General features: G+C 42.8%; 1 protein-coding gene across 5 annotated transcripts in view; it reads right to left on the reverse strand.

The window, feature by feature from the left end:
* LOC122177189 (metalloprotease TIKI1-like) overlaps positions 1-19,351 on the reverse strand; it is an 83,385-nt gene that overhangs the window by 13,540 nt on the left and 50,494 nt on the right. For 4 of the 5 annotated variants that reach the window (XR_006177972.1, XM_042866352.1, XM_042866349.1 and 1 more), the window contains exons 3-4: positions 15,729-15,875; positions 13,421-13,595 (exon numbers count right to left, since the gene is read on the reverse strand). Coding sequence is in view for 4 of the 5 variants with exons in the window: in XM_042866352.1 (XP_042722286.1) it covers positions 13,421-13,595; positions 15,729-15,875 (322 nt within the window). In the remaining variant the exon portion in view is untranslated. The remainder of the gene's footprint in view (positions 1-13,420; positions 13,596-15,728; positions 15,876-19,351) is intronic. The other variant, XM_042866351.1, reaches the window with a different exon arrangement.

Genomic DNA, 19,351 nt, shown 5'->3' on the forward strand with positions numbered 1-19,351 from the left:
ACAAGGCTGCTGAGAAGTAACAGAGACCTTGCACAGGCCCTTATGAATCTAGCTTTTTGAAAACATTTGTCAATTTAACAGCCTATATTAATTAAAATTAGGCTTGAACAAATGCCTTAATAAAGAACTCTCTTGCTTTTATAGATCTAAGCAGTGTTAACATTGGTACTTCCAGAAAAAAAAAAAAAAACATTTTCTGCTAATATTCCTCATAAATACATAAGAATTAAACAACCAGAATGCTTCCAACAGACAGGACATGCATGGAGATAGGAAGCAAAGTACAGTGGTGACACTTACACCAAGGAATTTGATTTTTTAGAGCAAAACAAGTTGGATGAACACAAGCACCAGTTTCTCATACACAACATCAAAAAGCATTGTGAAATGTGAAATATCAGCTTACAGCATGATACTTGGATGGTATCACTTGAGCACAAGTATTTATTAAAAAAAAAGCTTCTCCAAGAGCCTAAGTAATCAAAGTAATCTAGCTCAAACTAAACTTTTTAATGTAGCAATGCAATATCCACATAACTCACATCACATTTTCTCACCCAATAACTACATTTTCTTCAAACTCCTCAGTCTTAACTTCTGTTTTCAGAAGAAGCAAAGCTTGACTTTGACGTGGACCTAATTTAACACTGCTGATGCCTGTTGCATGCTAATGTTTCAGCCTCAGGTCCTGTTAATATGTGGATAGTGAGAGTTTTGTCATGTCAGTGAAGAGACCTGCTGTGGGGAACGTTAGTGATTGGAATTAAACTTTGTAAAAAAGTAAAAGTAGCCACTGGAAGTTCAACATTAGGTTCATAAGGCACTGAACTTATTTGTCATCTCTCACCTTTAACACAGAGGAGAAATACATGCAACAGAAAGGAGAGAGGTGATTCATTCACCATTCTCCACACTCCCGTGGCTCCAGGCTTCAGAGAAACTGGCACTTTCAAAGCATGATTAATCCTCTTGTAAGAGTGATGTGGGATAACTTACACACTGAGAAGTGCCTCTCTACTGGTGAGGACTGAAGTAATGCAAAGAGTAAGCTCAGACTAGGTACCTATCTCAGTCAGGCAGCATTGAACAACCTGATTCCCTTCTGCAGTGGTGAAAGGAAGTGCCAAGGTTCTGAATTCTTATTTTCCTAATACAAGCTCTTCAGGAGAAAGGAGACAATACACAAAGCAATCTACATGGCAATCTCTAGTGATAAATAACTATTCCTGAGCCAGTTTAAACACTTAGGGTCCCACACATTTCAAGAGAAAGTAACAGAACATCTGTTCACATCACACCATCACATTCACTGCCTCCCCTCAATCTTCAGTTCCTTTTGCTCACAGTAGCGATTTAGACTGACATTCAGGAAATGGCTACAGCATATGGATGAATCCAATTTGATCCATGCTCTCCTGAAGCAGAGTCTTCATCTTTTAAATTTGACGCAGTCATAAAAAAATCTTTTACATCAGTGCAAGCTTTCACAGAGAGCCTTTGCAGTGCAGTAAGTTATGTGTACATAATAAGGAATAAGGCAGTGCTAGAATTGTCTAAAACACAACAGAACAAATGAAAAAATCGTGTAAAACACACATGCATATAAATACATACAGGTACAAGATACAAAATTGCTCAGAAGACATGACCAATTGGGAAAAGCTCAGGTTAGGCACATTAAAGGATTATGAGATGTCAGTGTTATTCCATCAAAAAGATGGGTTATCCATGCTCCAATAGACAGATCTGGCCTGGGGACAAGAGGACTTACAGGCTCAACCTGAGTTTGGTATAAAATCAAAACATGATTGAAGGTTGAGGGTTTCAGGTACAGGACTTCTCTGATCTTAGGTAGCACTTTCACCCTTTTCCTGGGCTCTGAGATACAAAGAGCCTAGTGGTATGTGAGAGACCTGATCACCCAAAACAACTGGAAGAAAGATGAGAGAAACTGACCCTGCTATCAAGCAGCTAGAATGTAAGGGAGAATTAGCCCAGAGCCATATGATAAGGAGTAGGCCTCTTTCACCTGTTTTCTGTTTTAGCCTAACACGCTTGAATGCCCCTCTAAAGAAAAGCCCCAGGCCCTGTCCCAACAGAAGGCCTACTCTTTTCTTTCTATACACAGCCCTGCATTATCCTCACAGCACTAGGTGAAGAGATGCCTCTGAGAGGTCAATTTAGTTGGGCAGGGGGATGCGGAGCCAAGAATCTCTATTCTTCTGTTTTCAAGCTCAAAGCAAAACTAAGAAGCTGTTATGTGATCAGCTCAGCCATGGCTCTGCTAGAGTGAGACCTCTGCCTTTAATCTGCATTGAAGGGAGATGACCTGCGGGGATCACAACAAGCAGTATGCCAGAACAGCCACGCTGTGAGTCTGACGTGCTTGCAGACTGGTCCATGTACTCAAACGTGCACTGAGCACTCCTGAATTCCCTTCAAAGCAGTACCTGATCTTGCAGAACACAACCTACGATTGTTGTCAAAGATTACTGTGAAACACAGGTCTCCTACTTGCAGCTTTTACTACACAGGGACATTTTAATCTAGGCAACTGCTAGGTTTACTGGTTTCAGCAGAGACTTCTGAACTCAAATTTCAAAAATTGAGTTTTTAATGTTTACAAATCTCGCCAAATGAACAAGGAAATCCTGCACAAGAGAAGTTCAATTTCTGTTCTAGACTTTTTACTTTTCATATATTTTAAAACTGGAGAAAACTGTTTTCTGAATTTCAAACAAATGCTTTGGTTCCAGATGATATACTAATTTCCTATTCCCTCTTTTAAAGTCATGTAAAAGGGAAGGCCCTAAGAACACAGAATTCTTTATGTCTGAATGTGTTAGTAGAAAATCAGTAACTCCAAATTGCACCACATGCAGGCCAGGAACTCAAGATACAGCAGTACCCCAAGACAATACATCACCAGCCATGCATATAAAGAAACAAAAACACTTGTTAGGAAACCTGATCTGAATTGCTACTCTTCAAGAAGCGGTGGGAACAGCTACAGCACAAGAACATAACAACACAACCACAAAACGGTAGAAGTTATTCTAGCCACTGGGGCATGCTAAAGCAGAATGTTTATCTCTTTGACAGGCTGGGAGTTGTCGGATGGTGCCAGAGACTACACGGGTCGCTGAAACAAATATTTTCAATACTGCTTTAGATGTACAGCTCTTACAGTAATTTCAGAGCAATTTGAAATATTTTAGAATAAGCTTCCTAGAAATGCCTGTGGGAAGGATTACCTGCTATCTGCTTTTCTAGACTGCTTCCAAGAATGGCATAAATTTGATTAACATGCCTCAGAACAAGACACCTGTAGGTGGCTAGATTAAAATTACTGGTCTGAGGAAAAGGCATGATATGAGGCTGCTGACTATGCTATACATGAATAAAAAGGGAAACTTCAGTAAAAATTATCACTTGACTGTGAGTCACAAAAGACAGCAGCTTGCTCATCCCTTTCTGTGAGCCTTTCATTGGAGTACTCCTGCTCTTTCAGATGTGGACACCTTACAAAGTTAAATGAGTTCCCACTAAACACTATATACAATTGAGTAGGTAGAAAGTACTCCCTTGGTCAAATAGGCAGGGTCCTGCTAACAGTGTGTCCAGGCAAGAACCCTTACAGGCAGATTTTTCTCATCCCACTCCACTGCCTGTTATTTTCTTGCAAGATCTGAATTGGATGAAGCAAAATCAAATCTGCAGAAATAAAAAAGTGCCTCCCAAATCTTTATTAAGCCTTTTGGCACGTGGCCAATGGATACCTCATGCTCTTTCAGTGCTCTTTCAGTGATAGGCAACATCCGCTTTTCAAACATTTCACCAAATGACCTGGCTTAGCTCCCATTGGACTAAGTGGGCAAAGAAGGAGAACCCAATCAAGCACAGGTTTTACTGACAGAGATTATCTGAAGCAGTCATACTACAGAAGCAAAATAAGAGAGTCCTCAGCTTTGTGTACCCATGTTACCACCAAACTTAGTTTCTAAGAGATCCTATGCAAAATTGAAAGTGGCTTTATGTTGTGGAAAAGAATGCTATTATCCACTAGCAGAGATAGGAGGAGTTGTAGAGAGTGATGAGGTCTTCCCTGAGCCTCCTCTCTGGACTGAACAATCCTGGTTCCCTCAACCACTTCCCATAAGACTTGTGTTTGATACTACTGAGTATGATACTGACAGAAAGAAAAGATGCTTGCCAGGACCAAACCAACCAAACATACACTGAAAGAGATCACAGAATCATAGAATCATAGGGATTGGAAAAGACCTCTGGAGGTCAAGTCCAACCACCTGCTAAAGCAGGTTCCCTACAGTAGGCTGCACAGGAAAGTGTCCAGGCGAGTTTTAAAAATCTTCAGGGAAGGAGACTACACAATATTTCTGGACAGCCTGTTCCAGTTCTTTACCATCCTCACAGTAAAAAAGCTCTTACTAGTGTTCAGATGGAACTTCCTGTATTCCAGTGTGTGCCCACTGATGCCCATTGGTCCTGTCACCAAGCACCATCAAAAAGAGCCTGGGCCCATCCTCATATATCCACCTGTTAGATATTTACAAGCTTTGTTAAGATCCATCTCAGTCTTCTCCAGGCTGAACAGCCCCGGTCTCTCAAGGTCTCTCAGACTTTTCTCATGTGGGAGATGCTCCAGGCTCCTCACCATATTTGAGACCCTCTGCTGGACTCTCTCTAGAAGTTACCCGTCATTCTTGAATCAGGGAGCCCAGAACTGGACACTATTCTAAATGGCACAATAGAGTGCCTCCCTTGATTGGCTGGCCATATTCTTTTTAAATATGTCCTATTCAAACTAGAAGAAGTAGAAAAGAAAAGCACTTATCCTTGGTGCACAGAAATCCAGGGAGAAATTTCACCATTTTGCTCATACATACATATGTGTATACCTTTTAAGGAAAAGTTGGGATGCAGAATACTGAGTAATTTTAAAGCAGATAGTTGTCTCTCCAGTGTAAAAGCTCACAGTCAGCACACACCTCTTTCTTCCATCAGTACTTTCCAAGTAATTAAAAGTTCAGGTATAGGAACACAAACCAAAGCCGTTCAAATACCATTCAAAAACACGGTATTCTTTTAAGTGCAATGCTGTCAGGAAAAGGAACTGAGGAAAATTAAAAGTGGCCATGGTCCAAATGGTGTTGTAAGCCAGCTTAAAGCCTCCCCACATCTCAGGTGCAGGACCAAAAGTATGGTGCATCATAATTCTGCATATGTATAGGTCAAATCCAACACAAGCAGCTCTCCCATGCTCCCGTCTTGCTGAGAATGCATACTTCCAAACATACTCCTCTGACACTGTCACTCCTCTGCAAGCTGAAATATTGCTCCATCATCTAAGGCCAGAAAATAAGAGTATGCTTAAAAAAAAAAAAAAAAAAAAAAAAAAACAAAAACATTATTTCCTTCATATCCCCTTTTTAGTATAACACCTTCATCAACTGAACTTCACTACTCTCAATCCAGATGGGATTTCCACTGATTATAAGGCCAAATTTTAACCAAAGCTAACATAAGGAAATTTTTTCAGCATCATATGATACACTTTGTAAAAACAGAGTTACAAGAAATAGCTTCTGTTCAGGTGGCCTTAGCCATGAAGTCTCCATCTATGATGGCTTTTACTAAGAGTTTTCTACTACTGAAGCCTCAGATTCATTAGGCAAGGAGAGTTATGTGGCTGATTTTGTTAGCAGGCAGCACTACCTTACACAGTAAAGGAAGCAAAAACCACTGCTATGTCTGAGACACACCTCTCACAGTCACCTCTGCTACTGGACCTGCTCCTGTTCCACACTGGGATTACTTTCTCCCAGAACAGGTATTAAGGACTTGAAATTCTGCAAGCTTAAAAGCACATTACAAGATGAAAGACTCCCTACTGTTGCTACCCAGTAAAGGTAGCAACGGATAAATTCCAGCACAGAGAAGAAGCTGATGGTCACTGGACTGTCAGTACATGAACAGAAAGAAAGCACAGCTGTTTCACCTGGTTGATTTTGACAGTTCCACTCATATGTTCAAACAGAGGTTTGCAAAAATGCAAAGCTTCCCTCATGTCAGAGATGTCAGGATAAATGCCCTTTATGTGAACCCTGGAGCTTTGGATGCTGATCCTGTCTCCACAAACTATCTATGCCCTTTGGGGTTGCTGTTCTAATGAACCCTGTCATTAGCATTCTGCAGGCTCAAAGAAGTTACTAAGGAAAACAGTCTCAAAGCTTCAGGCCTGTATCTGGCATTCTCAGATTACAGAGGTATAGGCACACCTTCAGGGACTTGGCCCTTCCGCTCACCCAAAGAGGCTAAAATGATGCTGCATTCCAAAGACAGAAAAAAGCGGGCAATCAGCTAGTTCTTTGTGCCGAGGGAGAAGCAAGGTGATCTGAAACAGCTCATTCAATCTGCTTTATCACTATTTCAGCTACCTGCTCCTTCCCCCATTTTTGTCCTCCTCCATGATCTGCCAGAGTGGAGCTGTCAGAGATGTCAGGATAAATGCCCTTTCAGCTCCACTTGCATTTTTTCTTGAGCTTTCTCATTATACATTTCTTTACACAAGTCCTTTACACAAGGCATGCACATGTTCATGTTTTCTATGCATCTTCAGTTACAAATCTGCTGATGCCAGGCTGAAGTTTCCATGTTAGTTTCAGAACTCCCACTGAATTTCAAGGGCAAGTAATATGCCATTTACCCTGATTTTTCAGGTATAAACAACTACTTAGCTGGACTGAAACATTCTAAGATTAGCACTGTTAATTATTTTGTAAATACTGGTAACAGGTCTTTTCTCCATTCTTGTATTTTCTGGAGACCATAAATACACCTCCTCTTGCATAATTTCCCATGCAAAAAAAGTAAGACAGAAAAGAACAAAAATAGCAGCAAACAACTGTACACGGAAATGACATCACCTTAAACAACATTCAATACAGAAACTCAGCACAATTCCAATTCATTCTGGAGAAGACATGTTGTTGGGTTTTTTTGTTTTTTGTTTTTTTTTCACCTGTATAATTTTGAATTTTTAGGATGTAAGAAACAAAAGAAAAACACAACATGTATATCCACCTGTTCAATGCTCTTGGCTCCTAAAGCTGACAAATATCCTTCATGACAAACATCCTTCTATGATGGAGTGACGGCATCGGTGGACAAAGGAAAGATGACCAATGTTATTTACCGGGACTTGAGCAAGGCTTTTGACATGGTCCCCCACCACATCCTCATCTCCAAATTGGAGGGATGTGGATTTGATGGGTGGGCCACTCGATGGATAAGAAACTGTTGAAAGGCCGCAGACAGAGGGTAGTCATCAATGGCTCTATGTCCAGGTGGAGGCCGGTAACGAGCGGCATCCCCCAGGGGTCTGTCTTGGGACCAGTGCTTTTAACATCTTTATCAATGACAGCAATGATGGAATCAAGTGCACCCTCAGCAAGTTTGCTGACCACACCAAGCTGAGTGGTGTGGTTGGGACCGTGGAAGAAAGGGATGCCATTCAGAGGGACCTCGACAGGCTTGAAAGGTGGGCCCAGGTGAACCTGATGAGGTTCAACACGGCAAAGTGCGGAGTACTGCGTCCAGATCTGGAGCCCCCAGGACAAGAAAGACAGGGAGCTGTTGGAGAAGGTCCAGGAGAGCCATGAAGATGATCAGGGGACTGGAGCACCTCCCCTACGAAGACAGGCTGAGGGAGCTGGGCTTGTTCAGCCTGGAGAAAAGAAGGCTGCGGGGTGACCTCATTGCAGCCTTTCAATCCAGGACTGCCAAAGGATGATGGAGAGTGGCTTGGCAACCACATCCGCCAACTCCTTCTGCACTCCAGGATGCAGACCATCTGGCCCCATAGACTTGTGAGTGTCCAGCTTTCGGAGCAGGTCCAAAACCATCTCACTGTGGATCTTGCAGGGTCTATTCTGTTCCCCATCCCTACCTACGAGCACAAGGGGCTGTGTCTAGGGAGCAACTAGTCTTACTTTAAAGACTGAGGCAAAGAAGGCATTGAGTACTTCAGCCTTATCCTGTCACTTACTGTGTTGCCCTCTGCATCCAACAAGGGATGGAGATCCTCTCTAGCCTTCCTCTTACTGCTGATGGATGTATAGAAATATTTATTGTTGCAAGTTCAGTTCTAGCTGGGCTTTAGCTCTAGCTCATTTTCTCCCTGCACAGCTTCACTATGCATTTGTAATCCTCAGAAGTTGCTTGCTCCCTCTTCCAAAGACCATACACTTTCCTTCTGTTTTTGAGTTCCAGCCAAGGGTCTCTGTTCAGCCAGACTACTCTCCTTCCCCGCTGGCTCATCTTCCATGACTTGGGGAAGCTCCTGCGTCTTTAAGATAACTTCCTTAAAGTATTCACAGCCCTTCTGGGCTCCCATGCTCTCCAGAACTACTTCCCAAGGGACTCTCTCAACCATGGTCCAAAAGTGACCAAAGTCCTCCAAAGTCCAAGGTGGCAACTCCGCTGACTCTCCTCTGTGACTCAGTAAGGATAAAAAAATCTATCATTTCGTGATCACTTTGCCCCAGATGGCCTCCAACATTTACATCCATCAGAAGATCTTCTCTGTTAACAAACAGCAGGTCCAGGATTTTGCTGCCCCTTGTTGGCTCCTTTACCAGCTGTGTCAGGAAGTTATCTCCCATACACTCTAGGAGCCTCCAGGTCTGTTCCCTTCCTGCTGTATTATAATTCCAGCAGATGTCTGGGAAGTTGAAGTCCCCCACAAGAACAAGGGGTAGAGACCTTGAGACTTTACCCGTCTGTCTATAAAGTATCTTATCTACCTCTTTGTTCAGGCTGGGTGGAATATAGCAGACTCCCTAGATAATGTCCGTCTTATTGGCCTTCGCTTTTATTCTGATCCATAAACTCTCAACCTTACCATCACCATTACTGATTTCCATACATTCGCATTCTTTCTTAACGTAGAGAGCTACACCACCGCGTTTCCTGGTTTGCCTACCTCTTGAAAAGTTGGTAGCGATCAATCACAGCACTTCAGTTGCGTGAGTCATCCCACCACATTTCCACAATGGCAACCATATCATAGTTTTCCAACTGCACAATGGCTTCCAGCTCCTTCTGTTTGTTACCCATGCTGTGTGCATTAGTGTAAATACACGTGAGCTGGGCCACGTGTATTTGAGTGGGAGAAGCCCTAATACCCTCTTGACCACACTCGGGTGTTTCCGTAGTAACCAGCCTCACATCAACACTTAAAGGTGTGTCATCCTCCTCTTTCAGCAAGACAAAACTGTGGAATCGTACTAGCACATCCCCCTCCCACAAGCACTGGCATGTTACATACAGGCTCCGTTCTAGTGACCCTGGTTTTACACCCATCCCCCTTCATAACTAGTTTAAAGCTCAGTCAATGAGCCTTCCCAATTCCCATCGTGAAGTCCCTTTTCACTGGTAGGATAAGCTATTCTCATTGGTTGCCAGCAGGCCTGGTCTCATGTAAATTGAGCTGAGGTCAAAAAAAACCAAACCCCTGCTGGGCACACCAGGCTCAGAGACAAGTATTAATTTGTTGGCCCATGATGTTCAGTCCCTCATCATTCCCTATAACTGGAGGGATAGAGGAGAACATGAGTTGTGCTCCCGAACTCCTGACCAGTCACCCCACGGCTCTGAAGTCCTTATTTATAACCCTTAGGAAGTTCTTTCTATTTCGTCACTGCCTACCTGAAACAACAACAGAGGATAATAAACTGAGGGCCGAACTGGGGAAGGAAGTTTCCTCCTTACATCTTTAACCTGGGCCCTGGGAGGCAGCAGACCTCCCATGTGATGGAGCAGGACTTATCTCAGTGGTGCACGCAGAAGGCCAAGAGACCGTGTACACAAGAGGATACATGGAAAATTGCAGTTAAACGTAAGAAAAAGCTATTTTACGATGAAAGTAGTTAAATACTAGAATAAGTTGCCCAAAGAGGTTGTGGAGTCTCCATTTTTGGAGATGCTCAGAATCCGATCATATGCAGGCAACCTGGTCTAAATGACCCTGCTCTGGTGAGTTGGACCAGGTGATCTCCTGCTAGTCTCAACTCTTATGGTGTTCTGTGATGGTTCAGTAAGCAGGCAGCACCCTTGTAATTGATCTGTAAAAGTGCTAGAACTCTGCAATGCAGTGGAAATATGTAGCCCTACCTATGTCAGTTTGCATCTCTGGATAAGCCATAAACATATACTGCTATTAAATTGGCTGATAATGGATTAAAAAGTGCCACCAGTCACTTTGGTTTAGCATTCAAATCTTGAATGCTCTACATAAAGTTCAGAGAAATTAAAAATGAACAAAGAAGAAAGACTGCTTGCTAAAATTAGAGATGGCTTTATCCCCAAGTTCTACAGGCAACAGTAAGTAAGTCTGGCTTGTTACCTCTAAATGTTGACTAAGTATAAAAAGCCCTGTCCACCATTAAGACAAAATTCTTACTGACTCCAGTGGAATGTCACGGGAATTACCTGCACCCTCTCTACATACATTTTTGTAATTCCCACCAATGGACTTGAGGCTTTCCAGGTTCCCACTTTGTCCAAAAGCAAAGTTTTTTGTTTGTTTCAGCATAATCTGTAATTTTTTCTTCTTTATTTTTTGTAAACTTAAATTACTTCCAAACAAAAATAGTTCCAGAAACGTACCTTGGTTGTGAGATGTTTTAAACAGAACATAGGTGCAGCGTGTATCACCTACTGAAATCTAGTAAGAACATAAAATACACTGGGCTAAACAAGGAAATCTACTTCAGTGCAAATTGCCACATATAATTCCATGTAAGAAATCAACATCTGTAGTCATGCAGATAGATGAGGACCTGAAAGGATGTATCAGCTTTTCTTTCAAAATGCATTACAAATCTCTAACATGCATTAAGCCACCTGGCATATAAAATAAGGAATCGGCCTTGTCTGATTTTCCCTCATTCACAATAAAAATGTCAAGAGTATTTCATACATTAGGAGGTATTTATAACACCTCAGACATTCAAAAACCATGACCTTGTGTGGATAGAATTGATGATAAAAGTGTTTTTTCAATGATGTTTGGTTAACAGAAAAAATGAACCTTCATTGCAAAAAGCATATCCATTTTAAAGACAAAGAATGTGCCACTGAAAATCTGGTTTAGCCATAAACCCTTTGAAATCCTACTACTATTTAACACAGTCTTGTCCTGCAATTTATCAGTCACTGCTGGGAGATATTTTTTTCACTGATGGCCAAAAGAAGGAAAATCACAATGCAGTGATCGCTCCTACAGTCTTACTCTTTTCTCTTCTATGTTCTGCTGCCTCTCATTCTAATTTGTCCTTGTGCTATCACATTCTTGGAGCCTTTTTCCAGTAATTGAACATAAGCACAATACTCAAGCAATGCTCAAAACTTGGCACAATTTATTAGTTCATTATTTGCTGGCTCCAAAATAAATCTTCTATAGAATCACCTATCACACAGCAATCTGAATTAAAAAAAAACCTACACTAGCCTGCTGGAAAACAAAAGCCTGCCCTCAGATTTGCAAGGTGGGCTCACAGGATCTCACAACTGTATAGAAATTGATTTTTTTCCTGCATTATATTATGTCATATTACTTATCTAATTTAGGCAATTAATACAAAGCAAATGAAGAAACCCAGATGCAAACAAACAAGGAGATAATGAAGAATTGTCCTGTTAAAAGTGGGTTCCTGCAACAGAGCTCTTGCTCACATGTATCCACACATATTAGTGCTTAATTCCCCAATGTAAAAGGGGCGGGGGGAGGCTGGCAGTACCTTTTAGAAGAGTATTATTAGAGTATTATCTTTATTTAGAAGAGCAGATGAGAATAGAGGCCAGTCTAGTAGCAAAGCCAGAGTGTAATTACAGACAGCTTCAAAGCAGATCTAGAGTCCCCAGGGAAGACAGTGAACCTATCTGGATTCAGAAATATGCTGAAAAAGCATGCCTGGTGTCTGGAAAGCAAGCCACATGCACACTAGCCACTGATTGTATTCACGTGGGCTCAAGGCTCCAGGCAGTAATGCAGCAGCAGAATGCTGTGCAAATCTTAACTCTGCTTTACTAAAATAGGCAATCAGAGGACTGGCTATCTTCAGTTGATGCAGGTGACACTCGGGACAGATGTATACGCTAATGAGGAATTTCAGATCAGCAGGGACAAGCATTAGAACCACATTAGCTACTGCAGTACAGAGCAAAGCCCTAGTCTTAACTCAGAGACCAAGATGTACATAAGCTGTGCCTAATTCCTGACAGGGATTTGCACAGAGCAGAGTGATACCATAAGAAGATAACACATTATAATCTTCACGCATGCCTTACCATTATCAGTCACACATCATTACCTCCCTGCTCTCACACAAAGGTCTCTTGTTAAGTTTGTAACCACAACTCCCTCCTGCAAGTGAGGACATTCTCACAGACTTCAAATACAAATGTTTTTACACTCTTCAAGTAAATGTTTTCCTTACCATGCCTAGATCTTTCATCCTAACCAAAGCAGTAGCCTCTGAAACCAGAAAACATCACATGGATGCAGACAACACTTTCAGTTCTCCCTGTCTCCTAAGGACCATATGGTTAATAATGGACAAAATGCTGTAACTCTATAGAATCAGAACCTACCTGGACCTCACTTTCTTGGAGCTAGAATAAAGGAAGACAGTTGTGGCAAACCAATCCTTTTCACATTCTTCATACATCGCTGGTCTAAACCACGGGTGTTAACCTTACCAGGCTGGATATGCCACTGCATTTGCCTATGGATTCCTGCTGGCTGCTAAGAGCCAGACGCAGTATTTTTTCCCTAGATGAGAAAATGTTCTGCTCCAAAACAGAGACAAAATTCCCTTGTAGCTGTGAAAGCACAGTGAAGGAGGTAATGTTCTGCAGCAGAAAGAGAAAGGTGAAAGCCTGCCTCTCTCCTATTTATAGGGTCTCTTAGTTTCACATCCCGTGGCACATCATTCTTTTGGATGGACTCTTGAAAGGTTTATTCAATTACCGGTGTAACCTCTTACTACCTTTCACCTCAGCTCTGTACTTCTGACATTCTGCTTTGGTTGGCAAGAGTATATGAGTAAGAGCTTTCATGTAAGCACTATAGTTGCTTCAGTATCAATGACTGTGTATAAGAAAAAAGCAAACAAAAACAAATCTGTAACTATTAAATTTTGTAATCAATGCATAGCACAAGCTCTATGCATACTGGAGAAAGCATTCCTAATATTACACAACTCTCAGAACAGAGCTGTGTCTTGTGTCCCCCACAGAAAAAGTACTGATCCTTCTCCAAACCAAGGCAAACACTTGTGATTCTAATGGACGTGGAAAGAATGTGATTAGTTTGAAGATCACCTCAATCACATACCAGCTCCAAATGCAAAAAAGAAGCTCTTGTCAGGGTATTCTTCCAGCAGCTCCTTCACCCTCCTTCCCATTCGCTCATTTCTCTTGTAGATGAGCTCCTGACGGAAGTAGCTGTCTATCTCTTGGGCAGTAATACGCTCGTGGGCTGGCAGTGTAGCATTAATGAAATTTGGGACCTAAGACAGAAAGAAACAAGAAGTCCTCAAAAAAGGGCCATTTATTTCAGACAGCCAGCACACACAGGCATTTTGCTCTATCACTGAATGTGGCAATGGCTTTGTTTCTCAAAACACATCCAATAGGATAAAACTCACAGAGGGCCAAAAAACAACTCTACAGACTTACACTGATGCACAGTGCCCTTTCTCTCAACACATCCTTTCATAAGTGAGCCAAACTATTATCATTATTTCATGCAAAGTGAATAAATACTCCTAGTTTTCCACACCATTGATCCCATGTCCTGGCTGTTTGACTGAAGAAAGTATTTGTTCCTGGCTATCTTTAGCTATGTAACTCTTCCTGAAATTACCATGGGTATGACACAACTATAATTACACTCTTCTAGGAGAATTTGACTGGTTTCAGACCCTTGGGGCTGTCAAAAAAATAAGTGTGCACTCTTAACTAATTAACATAAAGATCTCAAAATTTTCCAAAAGAAGGAGGACCAGATTTTGTCAGAAAAGACAATTTAACCAGCTCTTAGTTTTCCTGTCGTTAAGGTATCTTTTCAAATGCTGTGTTCATCTCCTGGGATTCCCAGGACAGCTGTAGCTGCAACCTCTTGCAAGTAGAGAGAGTCACATGTTCTGAGTTGCAGCCATCGTGAAATCTTCCATAAGTAGCTTTGGACATTGCAATTACAGAGACTGCTAAGAAAAGGGTCTGCAAGAGGGAGCTCCTGGGAAAAAAGAGCCACTAAGCAAGGTACTTTCCTTTGCAAAGATGCAGCACCTGCTGATGCTCTGATTCATAGTCTATCACAGAAGAGTGTTTAGTCCACAATGGGACATCTACTGGTCAAGCACAAGGTCATATACAGATGACAGAGTTCTCCTTAAAAGTGTAACCTGATGGAATCTCAGGCTACTACTGTAACTCAACTGCCCTGTGTAGAGGCCTCTTACTAAGAAAAGGCCTTTGCTTCTTAAGAGACATGCATGTCTTGGCAAGAGCTGTTCTCTCCAAGACCCTCAAGGCAACGCCAGCTGTCTGCTGTCCATGACACTCCAGCAGAATAGTGATGTAGCATCTGTACGTTGTTACAGCACTAACCTCCTTTGAGAAGCCCTTTCAAATTTATGAATGAAATGCACTGTGAAGAGCTAAGCATTATTAATGACCAGGCTGCCAGCACTGGCAGGCTGAAGGATGTACAGGACAGGAAGGTAAAACACACGTGCAAAGCGCAGTGCCAGAGAAGCAAGGGTTAGTATGACGGTATTTCCAGCTCTGTAGTACTGCACCATACATATCAAAAGCCTATAGAAAAACTGATACTCCGCAGGGAGAGCTCAGATTCCAACAGACACTTTGTCAGCACTGCCAGGCTAAAGCAACATTTTCACTGAAGTGCATGAAGTACTTGCCAGGCAGTACCTCACACACATGAATAAAGAGAGGCCTGATGTTTCAGACTGAGCCTAACTAATCTAACAGCCCCAACAGGCCAAATTGGTCCCTGCTGGGCATTTTCTTGAAGTTTAAAGATCAGAGCGTTGCATTCCACTGCGCTGCTTGGGAAACAGTTTCCATAAATGAAGTCTGTGAGGCCTCTGTTTTCCTTTCCTTGACATTCAGTTAAAATCTATCTGTTTCATTCTATTTATCTTCTTTGGACTTTGTAATATGCAATCATACTCTTAGGGAAAACAGAAAAGCTTGCAACTTGCCCAGCCTTATGCAAGTGTACAAGTAAAGAGATCAATTCTCTATCACTGTTTGCACAACAGTCTGCTTCTGCTCTCCGCTGGTGCTACACTTGATCCTACCCAAGCTGGCACAGTCCCAAAGGATACCCAGGAAAATAAAGGATTAACTCATAGAGCTTTGATGCTAAAGCAAACATGACATTTGTCCACAAGAAAAAGCCAGCTGTGCCTTCACTGCTTGTGTGCGCTAAGATGGTAGTGAGCTAGTGCAGGCTCCTGGAGGAGGAGATGCAGGAAGCAGACACACTAGAGAGCCAGTCAGGTGTCTTTAGCCCCTGCCTGCAAAGGGCCTGCCTGAGGGGAGACAAGCATGAGATAGGAGTTAGCGCTATTGGGATGTGTGCATAGTACAAGGGCTGTGGTGGCAAGACTCACTTGAGAAGTGTCATGGTTGAAGATGATAGAGTTGAGGTCTCCACAGTTGTAATGCTTGATAAGATCTTCTGTCGTATAGGGGATCTGGAAACTGCCTGCTCGGAGGCTCTCCTGCTGCAAGAGAGTCTGATTCAAAGCAAAGATCACCTGGGGGAGGGGAGAGGGAGGAAAAGACAGAGTTCCTGGTGAGTTCTTGTCTGGCTCCTTGAGGTGGTCACAGACACGCAGCTGACCTCTGGGAACTTGCCAAAACTGTTCCCAGTCTGAGAACCCTAATCCACATTTCACCAACCCAGGTCTCTTCCAGGTCCACAGCTATTTGCACATCGGGTCCCACAGACCTAAGCACGGAAATAAGCACAGAACTCCATGTGGTTTTGCCTGCACTATGATTACAGGCAAAGATACAAAAAGATACAAAAGTGCAGATTGGGGTGGGAGGGCCTTCTTCATTTCTCCAGTCCTTTGAAGGAAGGGCGCTCTTGCACCCCTACTGCACAACAGTATGCCTGCCTATACAGAGCTCTAGGCGGAACTCCCTCCTATCCCCCACAACTCAAATGAGCACAGCTTGCTCTTGTTCATCCCTTCTTCCTTATCCAGAAAACACTTTTCACCCTGTCACTTGGTACATCCTCCCAACCCCCCATCCCAGGAACTGTCAGAGTGGCTGGCAGCACCATAGGCCACCACCCTCCCCACAGGCGCAGTCTGGGGACGGCAGTCCTTGGGTGATGCTCCCTCCTCCTCGCTGAGTTGCATTCCAGGAAAATGAATGCTCTCACTCTCTATGCCTCAAGCTGAGCATACACCAGAACAACAACCAGAGTAGTGTCCTACCCTTACAGGATGACAGGAGTCATCTTCAGATGTTGTTGTGCCAGTGCCACTTAGTGGCGGCCTCAGGGCCTAACCCAGTGAGCTGCCACCCCACTGCCTCATTCCACGAGCACACACAGATCATCAGCACTTGAAAGGCAAAAGAAAGCAACAAGCTTTCATGTTACCTACTAGCTTATCAACATTTATGTCTAGAGCAAGTCAGCTGAGGGATGTCTGATGAGGTCTTCAAATGCATTTCAGAATTGTTCTTGGGAGGGTTATTTTCCAAGATGAGATGACACTGTTCAGTGTGATGATGACCCTGTGGAATTCACTTTTCTTGGAGACTGGTTTCAAACACCATCCAAAGCAATATGGAACTGGAGTACCAACATGAAATTCACACATAAGTGAACACATTCTTTGCGTACGCAGATTGTGTGAACAAATCTTGGGTTTTGAGGACAGACAAGGTAGATGTAGGAACAAATGGGCACAACTCCCTCCTTCCTAGTGCAAGCCAGAAAAGTACACAGAACTTGAAATCATACTGTCTCCACTACAGCTAAACATGCCCTTGTGACTCCAAATCACTGTGTATTGAGCCAAATATGTAAAACAAAATTTAATGTTAATTCCAGAAGTGTTCTCATGAACAGTCCCATCTCACATTTTTAAAAAGGGCGAGAATTCATTCTACTGGTGCAAACTGCACCTCATTACAAAAACATCTTAAAGTGGACGCTGAGGAAAGTTACATCAAACTAACCAGTGGTGACATTGCAAAGGACATTTGCTTTATTTGGAAGACAATTAAATAAAGCCAAATGGAAATTGCTTTATTTCAAGACATGAGTTTTCATGGAGGCTGGAGTTGATTGTACTCTGAAGTCATTGTTTTCCATTTGTTTGGCTTCAGTTCCCACACAGAGAAGCTCTAATGGATGTTAATGACCAGATGAGATTCACTGAGGCAGAAGCCAAATCTACACTGAAAATGTAAGGAAGGCTTCTACAGCCAAGATTATGAGGTGACATGAGGAAAAGCTCCTATGTACAACCAGTCCAGCCAAAAACACTTCCATGAGGATGGCTTATTATGTAGGTTATTTGGATTACTGTAGCAGCAACCACTGGGATAATTTGCCATTCAAGCAATATGGTTCTTAGTAGACTGCAGCCTTTCAAACAATTACCAGATTGTTCCTGTCCACAGAATGGCAATAAGACCTGTAAAGGGTTCCTGTGCTGGTCAGGTAGCTCTGTCTCAATGTACAAAGAGAGGCTTTGCAATCTTTACAGTTTGTTTTTTAATCCAAACAGAAACCAGCAGAGGGTAGTCATCATCTGCGGAGCAAACACTAACCTTCTGGATGAGACACACAAAAAAGCAAACCTTCCTCTCTGCTGTACTCTCACAGACTGTGCTCCTGCTTTTGCTTTCTCCTGGCTGGCTGTCTGCAGGCTATACTCGGCTCCCCCACAGTTTTTCTCTACAGCCTCACTTCATGTTTTAGGGGAAACAGACTCAGACTCACCCACCTAGCCTGGAAGACAGCAACCAGGTCATTTCACAGAGGCATCTTTCTTCCTCATGCCCATTCACCAGCAATAAAAAACTTGCACACAGTAAACTGCAAATGGTTGAACTGATCTGCCTTAAGGGCGCAGTTTAAAACTGGAATTACTACCTGCAGATATGAAGGATTACTGCACACATTTACACGGGAATAGCAACAGTGCACTCCCAAAACTTTCACATTTCCAGGCCTTACTGCTGACATGACAAAAACCTTTGACCGATCTCTGGACTACAGTAAGGGTATTTTTTTCTGGTGTGCAGATGGAAAACTTCATACTGGACACATGTAGAAATCTCAAGATTGTAGCAGCTGAAGGACTTGCCCGCCCAGATAGGGAAGACTCCATGAGGTACTTCATTTTTCACATCAGAAAGCAAATGAAGTACCCAAGATCACTGGCTGAGATTCCTACACACCGCCCTTATCACAACTGCCTGGGGACACAGCAGGTTGCCCTAGACCCCACTGCACTGCTGGTCAGCTTGCACGGTGCTGTGTGCGCTGCTCTTCTTTGGTGTGAAGGACGGCCAGGTCATATTTCCCCATGAGCTACATCTTTACTCCTTTGGCTCTTGCCAGGCGTCCCATCAGTGTGCATAGCACCTGGGAGTGAAGTCAAACAACAAACACCTTGTGCTGAGGGGACTTTCTCCTTGGTGTGTGAGGGATAGAGGTCATCTTGGCTTGCTTGCTGGTAGCAGCAGCAGCCTCCCACAGCACCATCCTTAATCACACCTTGAACACTGCGACACAGAAAAGTCAAGATATGACAAATGGTCAGGAATAAAAACAGTATCAATTGCCTTGATGATTAGTCCTCCCTAATGATCTACAGTAATCTTTGCATAGTTGGAGGTCAGGAGATGCCTTTGTCAAAAATATTCTCCACAATCAGGTGGTCTGAATTGGACAGTGGCATCTGCTGAAGGGAGACCATGGCACACCCACTGAACAACTACACAGGATTACAACTTAGCATCAGTGTATGCAGAGCCTTTCAAAGGAATGTCATAGCTTCTCTTCATTTCTGCATCACACGTACCTTCCTGGAGGAAGAGTAACAGAAAGTGAAAGAAAGCTGCTGGGGTAAAGAGAGAGCTGTTAGCAGCACCAGGTGTTGCTTAAAGCCATGTCCCAAGGAGTAGGTTATCTTTGGTAAACAGTAATGGATAAACACTGTCAGGATCTCAAAGGAAAGAAGATCCCTGAGCCTTCTGT

This window comes from Lagopus leucura, unplaced genomic scaffold (genome assembly GCF_019238085.1).
Source record: "Lagopus leucura isolate 7727_CA_CO unplaced genomic scaffold, USGS_WTPT01 Super-Scaffold_810, whole genome shotgun sequence".
NCBI lineage: Eukaryota > Metazoa > Chordata > Aves > Galliformes > Phasianidae > Lagopus > Lagopus leucura.